This window comes from Larimichthys crocea, chromosome XVIII (genome assembly GCF_000972845.2).
Source record: "Larimichthys crocea isolate SSNF chromosome XVIII, L_crocea_2.0, whole genome shotgun sequence".
NCBI lineage: Eukaryota > Metazoa > Chordata > Actinopteri > Sciaenidae > Larimichthys > Larimichthys crocea.
This window is the reverse complement of record NC_040028.1, coordinates 11,957,748-11,979,291: the sequence shown is the minus strand read 5'-3', so window position 1 is coordinate 11,979,291 and position 21,544 is coordinate 11,957,748. Positions and strand designations below refer to the sequence as shown.

The following is a 21,544-nucleotide window of genomic DNA, read 5'->3' as shown; positions in this document are numbered from 1 at the left end:
GTAATTTTTTTCACACATCAGTGTGGACCACAGGAAGATTTGCAACCACTAAATTCTGGGAAATCTAAAAAAGTGAAACACAGGTTCAATAACAACCATGAAAAAGCATGATCAGATTATGGTTAATCAACATATTTTACCATTTCATCAACTAAATAACTCATCGGGTAGTCAGTAGAAAATATCAGATTAAATTAGATTTCTCCGTATTTATGATATATGAGCATGAATTGTGATATCAATAATCATGATAATAATCAGTTATTTCTTTGTTTTGATGAATAAATAATTGACTGTACATTCAAAATAAATGTGTGAATGGTAGACACATTACTTTTACAGTAAGTTACAGTAAATCCTGTAATTTAGAGGTGCGGTAGATTTACTGTATTTAACTTCACAGTTAATGTCAAATCAGATTCCTGTAATTTAGTGATATGCTGCAGTAGAACAGAAATAGAGGAGCAACTCTGTAGCCAGTATTATATACCACAAATTTACACTTATAAATAAAATATTGTACATTTGACATTTCACCATTTTTATCCATTAATGCATAAATGTAAACCACAGGAAGATCTGCAATCGCTGTTGTAGAACTGTGGTGCTGAAAAATAGTTTGAATTCAAATAAACCCAATTTTTCAACAAACTAATCAGTTAATCTAAAACATTGATTAGATGTCTTATTCTTTATTATATGTGAGGTTGAATCGACTAATTTTGATAATCAGTCATTTCTTTGTGAGCTTCCGCTGAAGATAAAAACATCAGGATAAATAAAGTGCTGTGTGATCTGCTGTCACTCACTCCCCACGAGGGTCCTCTTTCTTTATTTTAGTCCTTTTGTTTTTTCTGGTGTGAAAATGAGCGGGCCAGAACTAAAACACACCATGAATCACTTTATGATGGAAATAATGTTATCGGGCCGATCAGGTCATCAGACCAGAAAAGGTTACTTTGGAAGTCAAAGACATTTTGATGAGGTGAGGACAGTGCTGCAGGTTTGAACCGGTTCCCAGCTATCTGTGTCAGAGCTGCAGTTGTTGGAACACTGAGGTGGAAATAAATAATGACATCTTAGAGGTGTGGGTTGTTATCTCCCAGAGAGAAGACACCGTGTGAGACCCCTCACTTCCCCACTTGTTCCTCACCATGGTGGACTGGATATTCTCATATTTCTGCACCACATGATGGTTGTTATCTCTTCGCATCAAATCGTATGTTCAAGGAGAGGAAAAAGACATTGCCCTTGGGTTTGCCCTGTCAGCATTTTCCTATTCAAAGGATTTAGATGTTTCTTCTGCTTAGATTTCAAGCGTTCAGCTTTTTCCACTCTCCAGTGGAAATATTACTGTTCAGTTTCTTCAGGTTGGAGATCATTTATGTCATTTTGTTTTTAACAGAAACGTTGTTTCGATCAATAAAATGCTCACATCATGACCACGTTCTTTCCTCTGCCTGCTCCTTCAGACATTTGTGGGGAATGTGAATTCAGAGGCCGTCGTCCAGAACAAGCTGTCCCACTCTGTGAGGACCCGGATCCTGCGCTTCGTCCCTCTGGACTGGAACCCCAGCGGCTGGCTGTGCCTCCGAGTGGAGGTTTACGGCTGCTCCTACAGTGAGTGATGCACTCTGCAGTTCAAATCACACTCAGAGTTTATATATATCAAGCCCTCACCTAACCACACTCACACCAAGAATGAGAAGTTGATGTGTACAGGCAGTGGGTGTAAACAGATGAAGACAATGTTCTTTGGGTCTTTCTGTAATTTGTTGCTAAGCACAAGCAGTCGCAAGGTCTCTGTCAGAGAAATGCTCTTTGTGTCTGTAACTCTGTGAAAAGAGGCACTAAGTGCTCTTGACCAGCCACACAGACACCACACCACACAAGAGCCCTGCCGCACTCTACAAATACATCTTCAAATGAACAGATTCCTGAGTCAAAGTAAATCAAACTTACCTTCAGAATGTACAGCAATAAATTCTCCTTACACTAATGTAATGTAACCTGACATATACAGCAAAGAACACTGGAGGTTAAGAGAGAGAAGAACACGCTCCAGAATGGAAAGATGACATGACGCTCACGTGCAATTTCCTAATAGACAAAGGGTACAAATATAAAAGGACTAAATATGTATAAGCAATATTTCAGGCAGTGCATGTAGAAAAGCTTCATAAAGTTACATTTTTACTCATCGTTTGGCACACCTCCATTTGTATGTGTGTGTGTGTGTATACTGTGTGTGAATGTTCAAATAAATTATAGTCTTACGTCTCACATAGACTGGTCCCCTGAAGATTTATTCATTTGGTGAGAGGATGCTGAATTGTCAGACTTTGTTCTCTGACACATACTGACTGTTTTTTACTCTTTGTGTGACAACAGGATATTTCAGTGAATTCAAATCATTCCGTTTTTGATTGTTAATGCAATTAATTTTTTTTTACTTGGTTATTTATTTTTTATTTTTATCATGAATATTATTACTTTAATTTTCATAGTTAATCTTTTAATTTAGGGAGGATCAAGACATTTTACACAAGGTTTTGACAGGATGGGGTACACACATTTTATTTTGCTGAATGAAAAGTGCACTGTAGATGAATCTAGAACAGACATACACTGTAAAGTATTGTCCTGTGATTTAACAGAATTATTTTCCATTATATTATCACTGTTTGATGAAAACCACATATCTTCTTTTGACTTTTTTTCTATGTATGAATGTACATTTTCTCTTCAGCATTTAGAACCTTACTGACCAATGAAAAGATGTTTTGTTCCATCGTGTATGTAGCATAGATAGAAGGAGGAGAGCTTTGGATAGATAATGTTTTTCAAGGACAGATGATGAGCTCTGTGATCTCTCTGAACAGTCAGACTGATGCATGCATGCCAGTGTCAGAATGGCCATTAACCTGGATTATTCTTATTTCAATCTAAAATAGTAAAATGTGCTTTGTGAGATATGTAGGACAGCCTTGCTATTGATAGTTCACCTATTGAGGTGGACATAAACATGAAAGGATCAGAAAAAAAAACATGCACTCTCACTCACAATCCACATGAATCCACTTATATATTTAACAGTTCACTGATTGCTGTGTAAACACAGATCTTCATTTTTGGTGTTTTTTCATCCTCCTGAAAAACGTACATACGTGGTTTTCATCAGACAGAAATGATATATAAATATATATACTGTATCCCCTCTTCTGTTTCTCTCATATCCCGATCTCTTCCGTCTGAGTTCGTCATCTTCTGTCTCTCCTCTCTTTCCCTCACTCTGCTCTCCTATTTCACCTCTCACCGTCTCTTCCTCCTGACCATCCTCAGCAGTCTCTTTGCCCTTCCTTTTGAGAAGGCCAATCCATCTGCATTGACAGACAGTAGTCAACATGTGAAATGATCTAATAAACAGTGAGGGAACATTAGATTATACTCAATAAATGCCTAGAAATTTTCCAGTCCAACAGTCTTGGATGCAGCTTCAGCGTTCAGTGCTCAGATAAACAGATGGATGTTTCAGAAAAGACACTTTTAAATTTGCTAATCAGATAAACAAGTCGATCTCTGGCACAGACACAACAGGTTTAAGGCTACCAGATAAATGAATGTTTGTGTGCGAGTGTCCACCTCTTGATTTATGGTGGATGAAATATGAGCCACCCTTAGATAAATGAAATGCAGTCAATGAAATAAATAATAAATAATGAGTGGCTCCTGAGAAGGGCCATGAAAAAAATAGAGCTCATATGGTTAATTCGAGTCTCATGTACATTTTCACAACATGACTCGTGTTTTATTTATGGAATTAGCGCTGTAGAAATGTACATTATGTTGAATTCATCAAGGCATCAGGAAAGTGTAGACTTTATAGGAAGGGCAGAGAGACTTGAAAATAAAGAATTAATAGGAAGTGTCTATATTCGTTGTCTGTGTGTGTGTGGGTGTGTGTGTGTGTGTGTGTGTGTGTGTGTGTGTGTGTGTTGGGGGTGTAGAACACAGAATGACAGGGCGGAGTTTGAGGCAGGTATCCGTGTAGCTCATCCTGCTGCATTACAGCCTTGAAATCCATAAATTCATAAATCTCTTCAGTCTCCTGGGAAGAGAATCATATAAAAGGTAAAACTGAAGGAAAAAAACAACATCCCACAGCTATTAACTGAGCTCAGCCATGTGGTGCAGGACAAACTGTTTCATATGGAGATATAAGATGTAGGAGCCATGCGGATGAGATTGTGTCTGATTTGATGTGGAGATGTTACAGTGTTATCTTCTTTGGTCACAGAACATTAGTTTTTACTGTACAGAGAGGCAGGACTGTGCTGTAATGATGAGGAATGGTTTTAAAATGAAATCATATATTACCATATTATTTTCATAGGTGGGTTTAAGAAACATGCACATCCAAACATTATTTTTACCCTAAATGTCACATCTTTAAATACATTTACATACATCTACATACACTTATATCCAATGTTGACATTTTTGCCAAATGATATCATAAAAAGTAAAAATGAAATATGAAGTAATCAAAATGGAATAGATAGGCTTTGTTTTGTTTTGTTTATGCTTTTTAACATTTCTCTACATTCATATGAGGCTTTGTTAGGCTGTGTTAAACTATGTTTGTATTTATTTATTCCACCACATGTGTTTTATTTAGTTTTTTAAAGGCAGTTATGCTCTGAGAGGTCGGTTAATATACTGTATGCATTATAATTTTGAGGTTGTGTCTGAATATTCCACTGAGGGACGAGCCGTGTAAATGATACAATTCATACAGAGTGATCTCAGCATGCGTTCAAATGGAAATGCCTTGTTAAAGTTCATCATTGACGACTTTAAGATGCAAATTAAAGCTATTGATGAATCAGTTGAAACTGTCTCACCAATAATGACCTTTAATGAGAATGCTAAGCATAGACCAGACCGGCACTGCGTCATCAAGCGCCACGACCACGGCCCCTTTTAGAATCAAGCTTTCACGTAACCTGAGAAACAACTGTGAGAGGGAACTGTAATATCAATAAATATGAATTATGAATGAACATCATCACAATTCATTTTTCCATCTGATTATTTTTATGTGAATTATGAAGCGCAATTGGAATTGTAAAAATACAGCTATGAAGATTTCTGGGTAGGCCATGACCCTCATGTCATACTGTTTGGGTTCAGAAGAAGGAATTTATATGGTCTCATTTGATTGGCAATCATAAACATTAATCACAATCACAAGTCAAGATAATAATATCAATAACATCATACTGAATAGATGGTTCAGCCTGCATACTGCAGCAGCGAGGATCATTACAAACATGCCCTAAAGATATTATCTATGAATTGCAGTTAAGTTAATAAGTCAGATTCAATACAAACATAAACTTAAAAAATATGTGTGGATGTACCAAATGTATATGTTTTAAAGAAAAAGATACCAGCAGACCATCTAAAACTGGAAAATACTCAGAAAGTGTATGTCTAACTAAAGCTATACACAAAGTGTCACTTGTGTACAAAATGTTCAAATTGTTCTCTTGCAATATTGAGAAAACTTTTAAAAACAAAACAAGAAAAGAAAAAATAGTCACTCAAGCCCTGGTCCGTCGCCTGAGTGATTGCCAAATTTCATATTCTTGCTTACCGATATTTTACAAATAAACAGATGCAACTCTTTTGTGGATGACGATATTAATATGAATTGTAAGACTGATGTGACTTTTCCTGCACTCAATAATTGCAACCCAAAGACTGTGTACCAAAACATCAGTGCTGGTTTCACTGGAGCTGACCCTACACTTTGGTGGCTCTAAACTCTCCCAGCACAATCACCAAATCGCTCACACTGCTAGTAAATGAATAATAAACACACACACACACACACTGGAGTTGGTGAAATTAATTAACACCAAGCCTTTAGGTTTTAACATTAGGTTAAGATTAGCAGGGTGCTGTAACCCTATAGATAGATAGATAGATAGATAGATAGATAGATAGATAGATAGATAGATAGATAGATAGATAGATAGATAGATAGATAGATAGATGTTTCTAACTTTAAGTATTAGAGGTAGAATTACATTCGTAATATTGCATCGCACCAACCTAAACCTCGTATTCTCTGTTTGCACCCTGTAGTTTGAAAGGTGTCTCTTAATTTCCTGTTAACTTTCAGTAAGGTCTCGCTCCACCTCCAGCATAAGTGATCACCCCATGCCACACATTGTTAAGATTGTTAATCATTAATTAGTGTAAATCAGCCATACATGCTTTGGCTTTGCCCGTTAACATGCGTCATTCAGAGTGTACAGTTTTCATTCAAATGACTTTATTTTTACTTTTAGAGTCAGATGTGGCGGACTTTGATGGCAGAAGTTCTTTGCTGTATCGTTTCAACCAGAAGTCTATGTCAACAGTGAAGGATGTGATCTCTCTGCGCTTCAAGAGCCGTCAGGCTGAGGGGGTTTTACTGCATGGTGAGGGACAGAGGGGAGACTACATCACCCTTGAGCTTCACAGAGGAAAACTGGCCCTCTACCTCAACCTAGGTACGTTTCTCAACCTCATTTTTTTTAGAGTCTTTGTGTTTATTGACAGCTGTGTTAGCTTGTACATACAGTCAGTGCCTCGTCATTGATGAGGGCATGGTCAGATTGGTGCCAGTGAAGGGAAAAATAGTAATTTCCCATAGCCTGGAAATGTAAACTGCAGTTTCTAAACTCATGTCAGAATTGTGTCGTGTTGCTACATTGAAAAATTAAATATAATGGGTTTGTTGTCCATTTTTGTCTTTCACAACTTAATTTCTTAAATGGGACAGATCCAAAAGAAATGTTCCAATTTTGGATTTTTCATGAAATTGTGAAAAAAAAAAGTTCCAGAATGAATCAGAGACATAATAAAGTATAATACATGCATTTTAGACCCATTGATTTGTTAAATTGCTACTGTTGGCCAGTATGGGGGTTGAACCCATGACCTTGGCGTTATTAGCACCACACTCTAACCAGCTGAGCTAACCGGCCTGTTTTTGGGGAATTTGCCACAAAATCTTTTCCACAATTAATCAGGGACAGTATTGGGATTCAAAGCACCGACAGCAAAGGACCCATTTTGAATTTTTACTCAAGTGTGACCACCTTGTCGGTTAGCTTCTGTGAATGGGGATTAGGTTAACTGCTCACATTTTATGTGAGAGATACAGGTATTAAATCTCAAATTCCCCAAAATGATGTGTCTGTGCTGAGCAAAATCCCCTTAACTCTGTCAAACACCGTGTACTTACTTACAGCTGAGCTAACCTGCCTCCTTTTTTCTTCTTTTTTTGGGTTATGTCACAACATCGGTTCCAGAATTAGTCAGTGACATTGCCAAGAGAAATGGTCCCATTTTGGACTTTTCATGACATTTGTTGCTGCTTTGTGTCGGGGGAGGGGAACAGTGTAGCACGCTTGGGTCGCATGACATTTTGGACCCATTTATGGGTTGAACCATGACCTTGGGCGTTTATTAACCACCTCTAACCAGCTGAGCTAACCGGCCTGTTTTTGGGAATTGCCACAAAATCTTTTCCACAATTAATCAGGACAGATTGGGATCAAGCAGCACAGCAAAGGACCCATTTTGAATTTTCTCAAGTGTGACCACCTTGTCGGTTAGCTTCGTGAAGGGGGATTAGGTTACACTGCCACATTTTATGTGAGAGATACAGTATTAAATCTCAATCCCCAAAATGATGTGTCTGTGGTGAGCAAAACCCCTTAACTCTGTCAAACACTGTGTACTTACTTACAGCTGAGCTAACCTGCCTCCTTTTTTCTTCTTTTTTTGGGTTATGTCACAAATTGGTTCCAAAATTAGTCATGACATTGCCAGAGAAATGGTCCCATTTTGGACTTTTCATGACATTTTTCTGCTTTGTGTCGGGGGAGGGAAACAGTGTAGCACGCTTGGGTCGCATGACATTTTGGACCCATTAACTGTTAAATTTCTACTTTTGGCCAGTATGGGGGTTGAACCCATGACCTTGGCGTTATTAGCACCACGCTCTACCAGCTGAGCTAACCGCCTGTTTTTGGGGAATTTGCCACAAAATCTTTTCCACAATTAATCAGGGACAGTATTGGGATCAAAGCACCGACAGCAAAGGACCCATTTGAATTTTTACTCAAGTGTGACCACCTTGTCGGTTAGCTTCTGTGAATGGGGATTAGTTTACTGCTCACATTTTATGTGAGAGATACAGGTATTAAATCTCAAATTCCCCAAAATGATGTGTCTGTGCTGAGCAAATCCCCTTAACCTGTCAAACACCGTGTACTTACTTACAGCTGAGCTAACCTGCCTCCTTTTTTCTTCTTTTTTTGGGTTATGTCACAACATCGGTTCCAGAATTAGTCAGTGACATTGCCAAGAGAAATGGTCCCATTTGGATTTTCATGACATTTGTTCTCGCTTTGTGTCGGGGAGGGGAACAGTGTAGCACGCTTTGGTCGCATGACATTTTGGACCCATTGACTGTTAAATTTCTACTTTGGGCCAGTATGGGGGTTGAACCCATGACCTGGCGTTATTAGCACCACGCTCTACCAGCTGAGCTAACCGGCCTGTTTTTTTGGGGAATTTGCCACAAAATCTTTTCCACAGAATCAGGACAGTATGGGAATTCAAAGCACCGACAGCAAAGGACCCATTTTGAAATTTTTACTCAAGTGTGACCACCTTTCGTTAGCTTCTGTGAATGGGATTAGGTTAACTGTCACATTTTATGTGAGAGATACAGGTATTAAATCTCAAATTCCCAAAATGATGTGTCTGTGCTGAGCAAATCCCCTACTCTGTCAAACACCGTGTACTTACTTACAGCTGAGCTAACCTGCCTCCTTTTTTCTTCTTTTTTTGGGTTATGTCACAAAATCGGTTCCAGAATTAGTAAGGGACATTGCCAAGAGAAATGGTCCCATTTTGGATTTTTCATGACATTTGTTCTGGCTTTGTGTCGGGGGAGGGAAACAGCGTAGCAGCGGTCGTCGCAGACATTTTGGACCCATTGACTGTTAAATTTCTACTTTGGGCCAGAATTTTTACTCAAGTGTGAACACCTTCTCGGTTAGCTTCTGTCATTGGGAATTAGGTTAACTGCTGACATTTCATGTGAGAGATACAGGTATTAAATCTAAAATTCCACAAAATGATGTGTTTGTGCTGAGCAAAATCCCCTTACCTCTGTCAAACACCATGTACTTATTGGCAAAGTTACACCAATGTGTTGTTAAGCTCAAAGTCCTGGTAAATGTGCATCCAGGATCATTGCACTTAGAAAGCCAGAGATTTCAACCACGAAGGGACTCGAACCCTCAATCTTCTGATCCGAAGTCAGACGCCTTGTCCATTAGGCCACATGGTCACACAGTTGATATCCTTTTCTTAATTTTACGTCTCAATTTTTCTGACAAAATGTGTTCTAGAAATGAACTTCCAGGGAACAATTAATTCACCTAGAGAGGTGTGCTCACTTTCCAGCTTAGCATCAGGGGAAGGGAAATGGCTTAGCACGCTTCGGTCGCAGAGAAGTGAAAGCAAGACATTGTAGTCCCATGGAATTGTTAGATTGCTGCTGTTGGCCAGTATGGGGATTGAACCCATGACCTTGGCGTTATTAGCACCACGCTCTGACCACTGAGCTAACCGGCCTCCGTTTTTCTTCTTTTTTTGGGTTATGTCACAAAATCGGTTCCAGAATTAGTAAGGGACATTGCCAAGAGAAATAGTCCCATTTTGGATTTTCATGACATTTGTTGCTGCTTTGTGTCGGGGGAGGGAAACAGCGTAGCACGCTTGGGTCGCATGACATTTTGGACCCATTGAGTGTTAAATTTCTACTTTTGGCCAGTATGGGGGTTGAACCCATGACCTTGGCGTTATTAGCACCACGCTCTAACCAGCTGAGCTAACCGGCCTGTTTTTGGGGAATTTGCCACAAAATCTTTTCCACAATTAATCAGGGACAGTATTGGGATTCAAAGCACCGACAGCAAAGGACCCATTTTGAATTTTTACTCAAGTGTGACCACCTTGTCGGTTAGCTTCTGTGAATGGGGATTAGGTTAACTCTACATTGTTTGTAGAGATACGGTTAAATCTCAAATTCCCCAAATGATTGTCTGTTCTTCGAAGCAAAATCCCCTTAACTCTGTCAAACACCGTGTACTTACTTACAGCTGAGCTAACCTGCCTCCTTTTTTCTTCTTTTTTGTTATGTCACAACATCGGTTTCCAGAATTAGTCAGTGGACATTGCCAAGAAAATGGTCCCATATTTGGGATTTTTCATGACATTTTGGCATATGGGGATTGAACCCATGCCTTGGACTTATTGAAAGCACCACGCTCTGACCAAACTGAAGCTAAACCGGCCTCCGTTTTTTCTTCTTTTTTTGGGTTATGTCACAAAATCGGTTCCAGAATTAGAAGGAACATTGCCAAGAGAAATGGTCCCATTTTGGATTTTTCATGACATTTGTTCTGGCTTTGTGTCGGGGGAGGGAAACAGCGTAGCACGCTTCGGTCGCGAAGACATTTTGGACCCATTGACTGTTAAATTTCTACTTTGGGCCAGAATTTACTCAAGTGTGAACCCTTCTCGGTTAGCTCTGTCATTGGGAATTAGGTTAACTGCTGACATTTCCATGTGAGAAGATACAGGTATTAAATCTAAAATTCCACAAAATGATGTGTTTGTGCTGAGCAAAATCCCCTTACCTCTGTCAAACACCATATCAAGAACCATGTACTTACTTGGCAAAGTTACACCAATGTGTTGGTAGCCAGTTACACCAATGTGTTGTTAAGCTCAAAGTCCTGGTAAATGTGCATCCAGGATCATTGCACTTAGAAAGCCAGAGGTTTCAACCACGAAGGGACTCGAACCCTCAATCTTCTGATCCGAAGTCAGACGCCTTGTCCATTAGGCCACATGGTCACACAGTTGATATTCTTTTCTTAATTTCACGACTCAATTTTTCTGACAAAATGTGTTCTAGAAATGAACTTCCAGGGAACAATTAATTCACCTAGAGAGGTGTGCTCACTTTCCAGCTTAGCATCAGGGGAAGGGAAATGGCTTAGCACGCTTCGGTCGCAGAGAAGTGAAAGCAAGACATTGTAGTCCCATGGAATTGTTAGATTGCTACTGTTGGCCAGTATGGGGATTGAACCCATGACCTTGGCGTTATTAGCACCACGCTCTGACCAACTGAGCTAACCGGCCTCCGTTTTTCTTCTTTTTTTGGGTTATGTCACAAAATCGGTTCCAGAATTAGTAAGGGACATTGCCAAGAGAAATGGTCCCATTTTGGATTTTTCATGACATTTGTTCTGGCTTTGTGTCGGGGGAGGGAAACAGTGTAGCACGCTTGGGTTGCATGACATTTTGGACCCATTGACTGTTATTGAGTGGTTAATTTCTACGTTTGGGCCCAGTATGGGGGTTGAACCCATGACGCTTGGTCGTTATATAGCAGCCACGCTCTACGCGCTGGGCTAACGGCCCTGTTTTTGGGGAGATTTGGGCCAGGCAAATCTTTTCCACAATTAATCAGGAACAGTATTAGGGATTCAAAGCAAACCGACAGCAAAGGACCCATTTTGAATTTTTACTCAAGGGTGACCACTTGTCGGTTAGCTTCTGTGAATGGGGATTAGGTTAACTGCTCACATTTTATGTGAGAGATACAGGTATTAAATCTCAAATTCCCCAAAATGATGTGTCTGTGCTGAAGCAAATCCCCTTAACTCTCTGTCAAACAACCGTGTACTTACTTACAGCTGACGAACCTGCCTCCTTTTTTTCTTCGTTTTTTTTGGGTTATGTCACAACATCGGTTCAGAATTAGTCGTGACATTGCCAGAGAAATGGTGCCCATTTTTTGGATTTTTTCATGACATTTGTTCCGCACTTTGTGGTCGGGGAGGGGAACAGCGTAGCACGCTTTGTCGCAAGACCTTTTAGACCCATGGACTTGTGTTAGATTGCTACTTTTGGCCAGTATGGGTGATTGAACCCATGACCTTGGCGTTATTAGCAACCAGCGCTGACCAACTGAGCTAACCGGCCTCCGTTTTTGCTTTCTTTTTTTTTGGGTTATGTCACAAAATCGGTTCCAGAATTAGTAAGGGACATTGCCAAGAGAAATGTCCTTTTTGGATTTGTTCATGACATTTGTTCTGGCTTTGTGTCGGGGGAGGTGTTATGTCACAACATCGGTTCTCAGAATAGTAGTGACATGCAAGAGAAATGGTCCCATTTTGGGACTTTCAGACATTGGTACCCGCTTTGTGTCGGTGAGGGGACAGCGTAAGCACCTTGGTCGCAAGACTTTTTAGGCCCATTGAACGTGTTAAATTCTAACTTTTTTGGGCCACTATGGGGAGATTGAACCCATGACCTGGCGTTTTATTTAGCACCAACGCGGCTGACAACTGAGCTAACCGGCCTCCGTTTTTCTTCCTTTTTTTGGGTTATGTCACAAAACGGTTCCAGAATTAGTAAGGGACATTGCCAGAGAAGAAGGTCCCCATTTTGGATTTTTCATGACATTTGTTCTGGCTTTGTGTCGGGGGAGGGAAACAGCGTAGCACGCTTCGGTCGCAAGACATTTTGGACCCATTGACTGTTAAATTTCTACTTTGGGCCAGAATTTTTACTCAAGTGTGAACTCCTTCTCGGTTAGCTTCTGTCATTGGGAATTAGGTACTGCTGAAATTTCATGTGAGAGAACGGTATTAAAACTAAAATTCCACAAAATGATGATGTTTGTGCTGAGCGAAAATTCCCCTTACCTCTGGTCAACAACCATATCAAGAACCATGTACTTTACTTGGCAAAGTTACACCAATGTGTTGTTAAGCTCAAAGTCCTGGTAAATGTGCATCCAGGATCATTGGCACTTAAAAAGCCAGAGATGTTCACCACGAAGGGACTCGAACCCTCAATCTTCTGATCCGAAGTCAGACGCCTTGTCCATTAGGCCACATGGTCACACAGTTGATATCCTTTTCTTAATTTTACGTCTCAATTTTTCTGACAAAATGTGTTCTAGAAATGAACTTCCAGGGAACAATTAATTCACCTAGAGAGGTGTGCTCACTTTCCAGCTTAGCATCAGGGAAGGGAAAATGGCTTAGCACGCTTCGGTCGCAGAGAAGTGAAAGCAAGACATTGTAGTCCCATGGAATTGTTAGATTGCTACTGTTGGCCAGTATGGGGATTGAACCCATGACCTTGCGTTATTAGCAACCACGCTCTGACCACTGAGCTAACCGGCCTCCGTTTCTCTTCTTTTTTGGGTTATGTCACAAAATCGGTTCCAGAATTAGTAAGGGACATTGCCAAGAGAAATAGTCCCATTTTGATTTCATGACATTTGTGTGCTGCTTTGTGTCGGGGAGGGAACAGTGTAGCACGCTTGGGTCGCATGACATTTTTGGACCCATTGATGTTAATTTCTACTTTTGGCCAGTATGGGGTTGAACCCATGACCTTGGCGTTATTAGCACCACGCTCTAACCAGCTGAGCTAACCGGCCTGTTTTTGGGGAATTTGCCACAAAATCTTTTCCACAATTAATCAGGGACAGTATTGGGATTCAAAGCACCGACAGCAAAGGACCCATTTTGAATTTTTACTCAAGTGTGACCACCTTGTCGGTTAGCTTTCTGTGAGGGGGATTAGGTTAACTGCTCACATTTTATGTGAGAGATACAGGTATAAATCTCAAATTCCCCAAAATGATGTGTCTGTGGCTGAGCAAAATCCCCAACTTCGTCAACACCGTGTACTTATTACAGCTAGCTAACCTGCCTCCTTTTTTCTTCTTTTTTTGGGTTATGTCACAACATCGGTTCCAGAATTAGTCAGTGACATTGCCAAGAGAAATGGTCCCATTTTGGATTTTTCAAGACATTTGTTCCCGCTTTGTGTCGGGGGAGGGGAACAGCGTAGCACGCTTTGGTCGCAAGACATTTTAGACCCATTGACTTGTTAAATTACTACTTTTGGCCAGTATGGGGATTGAACCCATGACCTTGGCGTTATTAACACCACGCTCTGACCAACTGAGCTAACCGGCCTCCGTTTTTCTTCTTTTTTTGGGTTATGTCACAAAATCGGTTCCAGAATTAGTAAGGGACATTGCCAAGAGAAATGTCCCATTTTGGATTTTTCATGACATTTGTTCTGGCTTTGTGTCGGGGGAGGGAAACAGCGTAGCACGCTTCGGTCGCAAGACATTTTGGACCCATTGACTGTTAAATTTCTACTTTGGGCCAGAATTTTTTACTCAGGTGTGAACACCTTCTCGGTTAGCTTCGGTCATTGGGATTAGTTATACTGCTGACATTTCATGTGAGAGATATAGGTATTAAATCTCAAATTCCACAAAATGATGTGTTTGTGCTGAGCAAAATCCCCTTACCTCTGTCAAACACCATATCAAGACCCGTGTACTTACTTGGCAAAGTTACACCAATGTGTTGTTAAGCTCAAAGTCTTGGTAAATGTGCATCCAGGATCATTGCATTTAGAAAGCCAGAGGTTTCAACCACGAAGGGACTCGAACCCTCAATCTTCTGATCCGAAGTCAGACCCCTTGTCCATTAGGCCCACATGGTCACACAGTTGATATCTTTTCTTAATTTCACGACTCAATTTTTCCTGACAAATGGTGTTCTAGAATGAACTTCCAGGGAACAATTAATTACCTAGAAGAGGTGTGCTCACTTTCCAGCTTTAGCATCAGGGGAAGGGAAATGGCTTAGCACGCTTCGGTCGACAGAAAGTGAAAGCAAGACATTGTAGTCCCATGGAAGTTTAGATTGCTGCTGTTGGCCAGTATGGGGATTGAAACCCATGACCTTGGCGTTATTAGCACCACGCTCTGACCAGCTGAGCTAACCGGCCTCCGTTTTTCTTCTTTTTTTGGGTTATGTCACAAAATCGGTTCCAGAATTAGTAAGGGACATTGCCAAGAGAAATGGTCCCATTTTGGATTTTTCATGACATTTGTTCTGGCTTTGTGTCGGGGGAGGGAAACAGCGTAGCACGCTTGGGTCGCATGACATTTTGGACCCATTGAGTGTTAAATTTCTACTTTTGGCCAGTATGGGGGTTGAACCCATGACCTTGGCGTTATTAGCACCACGCTCTAACCAGCTGAGCTAACCGGCCTGTTTTTGGGGAATTTGCCACAAAATCTTTTCCACAATTAATCAGGGACAGTATTGGGATTCAAAGCACCGACAGCAAAGGACCCATTTTGAATTTTTACTCAAGTGTGACCACCTTGTCGGTTAGCTTCTGTGAATGGGGATTAGGTTAACTGCTCACATTTTATGTGAGAGATACAGGTATTAAATCTCAAATTCCCCAAAATGATGTGTCTGTGCTGAGCAAAATCCCCTTAACTCTGTCAAACACCGTGTACTTACTTACGCGGAGCTAACCTGCCCCCTTTTTCTCCTTTTTTTGGGTTATGTCACAACATCGGTTCCAGAATTAGTCAGTGACATTGCCAAGAGAAATGGTCCCATTTTGGATTTTTCATGACATTTGTTCCCGCTTTGTGTCGGGGGAGGGGAACAGCGTAGCACGCTTTGGTCGCAAGACATTTTAGACCCATTGACTTGTTAAATTGCTACTTTTGGCCAGTATGGGGATTGAACCCATGACCTTGGCGTTATTAGCACCACGCTCTGACCAACTGAGCTAACCGGCCTCCGTTTTTCTTCTTTTTTTGGGTTATGTCACAAAATCGGTTCCAGAATTAGTAAGGGACATTGCCAAGAGAAATGGTCCCATTTTGGATTTTTCATGACATTTGTTCTGGCTTTGTGTCGGGGGAGGGAAACAGCGTAGCACGCTTCGGTCGCAAGACATTTTGGACCCATTGACTGTTAAATTTCTACTTTGGGCCAGAATTTTTACTCAAGTGTGAACACCTTCTCGGTTAGCTTCTGTCATTGGGAATTAGGTTAACTGCTGACATTTCATGTGAGAGATATAGGTATTAAATCTCAAATTCCACAAAATGATGTGTTTGTGCTGAGCAAAATCCCCTTACATCTGTCAAACACCATATCAAGAACCGTGTACTTACTGGCAAAGTTACACCAATGTGTTTTAAGCTCAAGTCCTGGTAAATGTGCATCCAGGATCATTGCAGTTAGAAAGCCAGAGATTTCAACCACGAAGGGACTCGAACCCTCAATCTTCTGATCCGAAGTCAGACGCCTTGTCCATTAGGCCACATGGTCACACAGTTGATATCCTTTTCCTAATTTCACGACTCAATTTTTCTGACAAAATGTGTTCTAGAATGAACTTCCAGGGAACAATTAATTCACCTAGAGAGGTGTCGCACTTTCCAGCTTAGCATCAGGGGAAGGGAAATGGCTAGCACGCTTCGGTCGCAGAGAAGTGAAAGCAAGACATTGTAGTCCCATGGAATTGTTAGATTGCTGCTGTTGCCAGTATGGGATTGAACCCATGACCTTGGCGTTATTAGCACCACGCTCTGACCAACTGAGCTAACCGGCCTCCGTTTTTCTTCTTTTTTTGTGTTAGTCACAAAATCGGTTCCAGAATAGTAAGGGACATTGCCAAGAGAAATGGTCCCATTTGGATTTTCATGACATTTGTTCTGGCTTTGTGTCGGGGGAGGGAAACAGCGTAGCACGCTTGGGTCGCATGACATTTTGGACCCATTGAGTGTTAAATTTCTACTTTTGGCCAGTATGGGGGTTGAACCCATGACCTTGGCGTTATTAGCACCACGCTCTAACCAGCTGAGCTAACCGGCCTGTTTTTGGGGAATTTGCCACAAAATCTTTTCCACAATTAATCAGGGACAGTATTGGGATTCAAAGCACCGACAGCAAAGGACCCATTTTGAATTTTACTCAAGTGTGACCACCTTGTCGGTTAGCTTCTGTGAGGGGGATTAGGTTAACTGCTCACATTTTATGTGAGAGATACAGGTATTAAATCTCAAATTCCCCAAAATGATGTGTCTGTGCTGAGCAAAATCCCCTTAACTCTGTCAAACACCGTGTACTTACTTACAGCTGAGCTAACCTGCCTCCTTTTTTTCTTTTTTTTGGGTTATGTCACAAATCGGTTCCAGAATTAGTCAGTGACATTGCCAAGAGAAATGGTCCCATTTTGGATTTTTCATGACATTTGTTCCCGCTTTGTGTCGGGGGAGGGGAACAGCGTAGCACGCTTTGGTCGCAAGACATTTTAGACCCATTGACTTGTTAAATTACTACTTTCGGCCAGTATGGGGATTGAACAGCTTTGGCGTTATTAACACCACGCTCTGACCAACTGAGCTAACCGGCCTCCGTTTTTCTTCTTTTTTTGGGTTATGTCACAAAATCAGTTCCAGAATTAGTAAGGGACATTGCCAAGAGAAATGGTCCCATTTTGGATTTTTCATGACATTTGTTCCCGCTTTGTGTCGGGGGAGGGGAACAGCGTAACACGCTTTGGTCGCAAGACATTTTAGACCCATTGACTTGTTAAATTGCTACTTTTGGCCAGTATGGGGATTGAACCCATGACCTTGGCGTTATTAGCACCACGCTCTGACCAACTGAGCTAACAGCCTCCGTTTTTTCTTTTTTTTGGGTTTTGTCACAAAATCGGTTCCAGAATAGTAAGGGACATTGCCAAGAGAAATGGTCATTTTGGTTTTTCATGACATTTGTTCTGGCTTTGTGTCGGGGGAGGGAAACAGCGTAGCACGCTTCGGTCGCGAGACATTTTGGACCCATTGACTGTTAAATTTCTACTTTGGGCCAGAATTTTTACTCAAGTGTGAACACCTTCTCGGTTAGCTTCTGTCATTGGGAATTAGGTTAACTGCTGACATTTTATGTGAGAGATACAGGTATTAAATCTAAAATTCCACAAAATGATGTGTTTGTGCTGAGCAAAATCCCCTTACCTCTGTCAAACACCATATCAAGACCGTGTACTTACTTGGCAAAGTTACACCAATGTGTTGTTAAGCTCAAAGTCTTGGTAAATGTGCATCCAGGATCATTGCATTTAGAAAGCCAGAGGTTTCAACCACGAAGGGACTCGAACCCTCAATCTTCTGATCCGAAGTCAGACCCCTTGTCCATTAGGCCACATGGTCACACAGTTGATATTCTTTTCTTAATTTCACGACTCAATTTTTCTGACAAAATGTGTTCTAGAAATGAACTTCCAGGGAACAATTAATTCACCTAGAGAGGTGTGCTCACTTTCCAGCTTAGCATCAGGGGAAGGGAAATGGCTTAGCACGCTTCGGTCGCAGAGAAGTGAAAGCAAGACATTGTAGTCCCATGGAATTGTTAGATTGCTGCTGTTGGCCAGTATGGGGATTGAACCCATGACCTTTGCGTTAGCACCACGCTCTGACCAACGGAGCTAACGGCCTCCGTTTTCTTCTTTTTTTGGGTTATGTCCACAAATCGGTTCCAGAATTAGTAAGGGACATTGCCAAGAGAAATGGTCCCATTTTGGATTTTTCAGACATTGGTTCTGGCTTTGGTCGGGGGAGGGAAACGCGTAGCACGCTTGGGTCGCATGACATTTTGGACCCATTGACTGTTTAAATTTCTACTTGGCCAGTATGGGGGTGAACCCATGACCTTGCGTTATTAGCACCACGCTCTAACCAGCTGAGCTAACCGGCCTGTTTTGGGGAATTTGCCACAAAATCTTTTCCACAATTAATCAGGACAGTATTGGGATTCAAAGCACCGACAGCAAAGGCCCATTTTGAATTTTTACTCAAGTGTGCCACCTTGTCGGTTAGCTTCTGTGAATGGGGATTAGGTTAACTGCTCACATTTTAGTGTGAGAGATACAGGTATTAAATCTCAAATTCCCCAAAAATGATGTGTCTGTGCTGAGCAAAATCCCCTTAACTCTGTCAAACACCGTGTACTTACTACAGCTGAGCTAACCTGCCTCCTTTTTCTTCTTTTTTTGGGTTATATCACAACATCGTGTCCAGAATTAGTCAGTGAATTGCCAAGAAAGTGGTCCATTTTAGGATTTTTCATGACATTTGTTCCCGCGTTGTGTCGGGGGAGGGGAACAGCGTAGCACCTTTGGTCGCAAGACATTTTAGACCCATGTGACTTGTTAAATTGCTACTTTTGGCCAGTATGGGAGTTGAACCCATGACCTTGGCGTTATAGCACCACGCTCTGACCAACTGAGCTAACCGGCCTCCGTTTTTTCTTCTTTTTTTGGGTATATGTCACAAATCGGTTTCCAGAATTAGTAAGGGACATTGCCAAGAGAAATGGTCCCATTTGGATTTTTTCATGACATTTGTTGGCTTTGTCGGGGGGAGGGGGAAACAGCGTAGCACGCTTCGGTCGCAAGACATTTTGGACCCTTGACTGTTAATTTCTACTTGGGCCAGAATTTTTACCAAGTGTGAACACCTTCTCGGTTAGCTTCTGTCATTGGGAATTAGGTTAACGTGCTGACATTTCATGTGAGAGATAGGTATTAAATATCAAATTCCACAAAAATGATGTGTTTGTGCTGAGCAAAATCCCCTTCATCTGTCAAACACCATATAAAGACCGTGTACTTACTTGGCAAAGTTACACCAATTGGTTGTTAAGCTCAAAGTCCGGTAAATGTGCATCCAGGATCATTGCAGTTAGAAAGCCAGAGATTTCAACCACGAAGGGACTCGAACCCTCAATCTCTGATCGAAGTCCAGACGCCTTGTCCATTAGGCCACATGTCACACAGTTGATATCCTTTTCCTTAATTTTACGTCTCAATTTTCTGACAAAATGTGTTCTAGATGAACTTCCAGGGACAATTAATTCACCTAGAGAGGTGTGGCTCACTTTCCAGCTTAGCACTCAGGGGAAGAGGAAATGGCTTAGCACGCTTCGTCGCAAGAGAAGTGAAAGCAGAACATTGTAGATCCCCATGAATGTTAGATTGCTGCTGTTGGCCAGTATGGGGATTGAACCCATGACCTTGGCGTTATTAGCACCACGCTCTGACCAACTGAGCTAACCGGCCTCCTTTTTCTTCTTTTGGGTTATGTCCAAAATCGGTTCCAGAATTAGTAAGGGACATTGCCAAGAGAAATGGTCCCATTTTGGATTTTTCATGACATTTGTTCTGGCTTTGTGTCGGGGGAGGGAAACAGCGTAGCACGCTTGGGTCGCATGACATTTTGGACCCATTGACTGTTAAATTTCTACTTTTGGCCAGTATGGGGGTTGAACCCATGACCTTGTCGTTATTAGCACCACGCTCTAACCAGCGGAGCTAACCGGCCGTTTTTTTGGGGAATTTGCCACAAAATCGTTTCCACAATTAATCAGGGAACGTATTGGGATTCAAACACCGACAGCAAAGGACCCATTTTGAATTTTACTCAAGTGTGACCACCTTGTCGTGTAGCTTCTGTGAATGGGATTGGTTAACGGTCTCAACATTTTAGGTGAGAGATACAGGTATTAAAATCTCAATTCCCCAAAATGATGTGTCTGTGCTGAGCAAAAATCCCCTAACTCTGTCAAACACCGTGTACTTTACTACAGCTGAGCTAACGGCCTCCTTTTCTTTCTTTTTTTGGGTTATGTCACAACATCGGTTCCAGAATTAGTCAGGACATGGCCAAAGAAATGGTCCATTTTGGATTTTTCATGCATTTTGTTCCCGCTTGTGTCGGGGGAGGGAACAGCGTAGCACGCTTGTCGCAAGACATTGACCCATTGACTTGTTAAATTCTACTTTTGGACTAGGGGGGTTGAAACCCATGACTTGGCGTTTTAAGCACCACGCTCTGACCAACTGAGCTAACCGGCCTCCGTTTTCTTCTTTTTTTGGGTGTTTTCACAAAATCGGTTCCAGATTAGTAAGGGACATGGCCAAGAGAAATGGTCCCTTTTTGGATTTTTCATGACATTTGTTTCTGGCCTTGTGTCGGGGGAGGGAAACAGCGTAGCACGCTTCGGTCGCAGACATTTGCCATTGCGTATTCCTTTCAGTAAGGGGGTTGACCCGACTTGGTTATAGCATAGTCTAACCGCGACTCCGGCTGTGTTGGGAATTTGCACATCCACACGACATTTGATTAAGCAGCCAAGTCATTTAATTACCGTGTGACCTCTGGTCGGTTAGCTTCTGTCGATTAGGAGAGTAGGTAACTGCTGACACATGTATGAGATAATGGAGTAATCAAATTCCCAAAATGTGTTGTTGTGCTGAGCAAATCCCCTTACACTCTGTCAACACCAATCACGGTACTTACTTGTGCAAGTTACACCAATGTGTTGTTAGCTACAAAGTCATGGTAGAATGGACATCCAGGATCGTTGCACTTAGAAACCAGAGTTTCAACCACAAGGGACTCGAACCCCATCTTCGGGCCGAATCAGAGCCCTTGTCCATTAGGCCACATGGCACACAGTTGATAGCCTTTTTCTTATTTCAC

At 41.5% G+C, this 21,544-nt stretch overlaps 1 protein-coding gene and 23 non-coding genes across 24 annotated transcripts in view; 1 reads left to right on the top strand and 23 right to left on the bottom strand.

The window, feature by feature from the left end:
* Positions 1-8,039, top strand: part of LOC113748179 (contactin-associated protein-like 5) — a 69,773-nt gene extending 61,734 nt beyond the window's left edge. The window contains exons 5-7 of the mRNA XM_027291151.1: positions 1,473-1,620; positions 6,360-6,563; positions 8,020-8,039. Coding sequence (XP_027146952.1) covers positions 1,473-1,620; positions 6,360-6,563; positions 8,020-8,039 — 372 coding nt within the window. The remainder of the gene's footprint in view (positions 1-1,472; positions 1,621-6,359; positions 6,564-8,019) is intronic.
* On the bottom strand, positions 6,967-7,040 carry trnai-aau (transfer RNA isoleucine (anticodon AAU)). Its single transcript has one exon. It is a non-coding gene; the product is annotated as a tRNA-Ile (tRNA).
* On the bottom strand, positions 8,013-8,084 carry trnai-aau (transfer RNA isoleucine (anticodon AAU)). The gene has a single exon. It is a non-coding gene; the product is annotated as a tRNA-Ile (tRNA).
* Positions 8,085-8,550: 466 nt separating this feature from the next.
* On the bottom strand, positions 8,551-8,622 carry trnai-aau (transfer RNA isoleucine (anticodon AAU)). The gene has a single exon. It is a non-coding gene; the product is annotated as a tRNA-Ile (tRNA).
* Positions 8,623-9,348: 726 nt separating this feature from the next.
* Positions 9,349-9,421, bottom strand: trnar-ucg (transfer RNA arginine (anticodon UCG)). The gene has a single exon. It is a non-coding gene; the product is annotated as a tRNA-Arg (tRNA).
* A 214-nt stretch (positions 9,422-9,635) lies between these two features.
* Positions 9,636-9,708, bottom strand: trnai-aau (transfer RNA isoleucine (anticodon AAU)). Its single transcript has one exon. It is a non-coding gene; the product is annotated as a tRNA-Ile (tRNA).
* A 192-nt stretch (positions 9,709-9,900) lies between these two features.
* trnai-aau (transfer RNA isoleucine (anticodon AAU)) lies at positions 9,901-9,974 on the bottom strand. The gene has a single exon. It is a non-coding gene; the product is annotated as a tRNA-Ile (tRNA).
* A 948-nt stretch (positions 9,975-10,922) lies between these two features.
* Positions 10,923-10,995, bottom strand: trnar-ucg (transfer RNA arginine (anticodon UCG)). The gene has a single exon. It is a non-coding gene; the product is annotated as a tRNA-Arg (tRNA).
* A 214-nt stretch (positions 10,996-11,209) lies between these two features.
* Positions 11,210-11,283, bottom strand: trnai-aau (transfer RNA isoleucine (anticodon AAU)). Its single transcript has one exon. It is a non-coding gene; the product is annotated as a tRNA-Ile (tRNA).
* A 1,697-nt stretch (positions 11,284-12,980) lies between these two features.
* trnar-ucg (transfer RNA arginine (anticodon UCG)) lies at positions 12,981-13,053 on the bottom strand. Its single transcript has one exon. It is a non-coding gene; the product is annotated as a tRNA-Arg (tRNA).
* A 214-nt stretch (positions 13,054-13,267) lies between these two features.
* On the bottom strand, positions 13,268-13,340 carry trnai-aau (transfer RNA isoleucine (anticodon AAU)). Its single transcript has one exon. It is a non-coding gene; the product is annotated as a tRNA-Ile (tRNA).
* A 187-nt stretch (positions 13,341-13,527) lies between these two features.
* Positions 13,528-13,600, bottom strand: trnai-aau (transfer RNA isoleucine (anticodon AAU)). The gene has a single exon. It is a non-coding gene; the product is annotated as a tRNA-Ile (tRNA).
* Positions 13,601-14,070: 470 nt separating this feature from the next.
* On the bottom strand, positions 14,071-14,144 carry trnai-aau (transfer RNA isoleucine (anticodon AAU)). The gene has a single exon. It is a non-coding gene; the product is annotated as a tRNA-Ile (tRNA).
* A 754-nt stretch (positions 14,145-14,898) lies between these two features.
* On the bottom strand, positions 14,899-14,973 carry trnai-aau (transfer RNA isoleucine (anticodon AAU)). Its single transcript has one exon. It is a non-coding gene; the product is annotated as a tRNA-Ile (tRNA).
* A 193-nt stretch (positions 14,974-15,166) lies between these two features.
* Positions 15,167-15,240, bottom strand: trnai-aau (transfer RNA isoleucine (anticodon AAU)). Its single transcript has one exon. It is a non-coding gene; the product is annotated as a tRNA-Ile (tRNA).
* A 473-nt stretch (positions 15,241-15,713) lies between these two features.
* trnai-aau (transfer RNA isoleucine (anticodon AAU)) lies at positions 15,714-15,787 on the bottom strand. Its single transcript has one exon. It is a non-coding gene; the product is annotated as a tRNA-Ile (tRNA).
* Positions 15,788-16,252: 465 nt separating this feature from the next.
* trnar-ucg (transfer RNA arginine (anticodon UCG)) lies at positions 16,253-16,325 on the bottom strand. The gene has a single exon. It is a non-coding gene; the product is annotated as a tRNA-Arg (tRNA).
* Positions 16,326-16,535: 210 nt separating this feature from the next.
* trnai-aau (transfer RNA isoleucine (anticodon AAU)) lies at positions 16,536-16,608 on the bottom strand. Its single transcript has one exon. It is a non-coding gene; the product is annotated as a tRNA-Ile (tRNA).
* Positions 16,609-16,797: 189 nt separating this feature from the next.
* trnai-aau (transfer RNA isoleucine (anticodon AAU)) lies at positions 16,798-16,871 on the bottom strand. The gene has a single exon. It is a non-coding gene; the product is annotated as a tRNA-Ile (tRNA).
* A 735-nt stretch (positions 16,872-17,606) lies between these two features.
* Positions 17,607-17,679, bottom strand: trnai-aau (transfer RNA isoleucine (anticodon AAU)). The gene has a single exon. It is a non-coding gene; the product is annotated as a tRNA-Ile (tRNA).
* A 462-nt stretch (positions 17,680-18,141) lies between these two features.
* trnar-ucg (transfer RNA arginine (anticodon UCG)) lies at positions 18,142-18,214 on the bottom strand. Its single transcript has one exon. It is a non-coding gene; the product is annotated as a tRNA-Arg (tRNA).
* A 472-nt stretch (positions 18,215-18,686) lies between these two features.
* trnai-aau (transfer RNA isoleucine (anticodon AAU)) lies at positions 18,687-18,758 on the bottom strand. The gene has a single exon. It is a non-coding gene; the product is annotated as a tRNA-Ile (tRNA).
* Positions 18,759-20,047: 1,289 nt separating this feature from the next.
* trnai-aau (transfer RNA isoleucine (anticodon AAU)) lies at positions 20,048-20,121 on the bottom strand. Its single transcript has one exon. It is a non-coding gene; the product is annotated as a tRNA-Ile (tRNA).
* A 188-nt stretch (positions 20,122-20,309) lies between these two features.
* Positions 20,310-20,383, bottom strand: trnai-aau (transfer RNA isoleucine (anticodon AAU)). The gene has a single exon. It is a non-coding gene; the product is annotated as a tRNA-Ile (tRNA).
* Between the last annotated feature and the right edge of the window lie 1,161 nt (positions 20,384-21,544).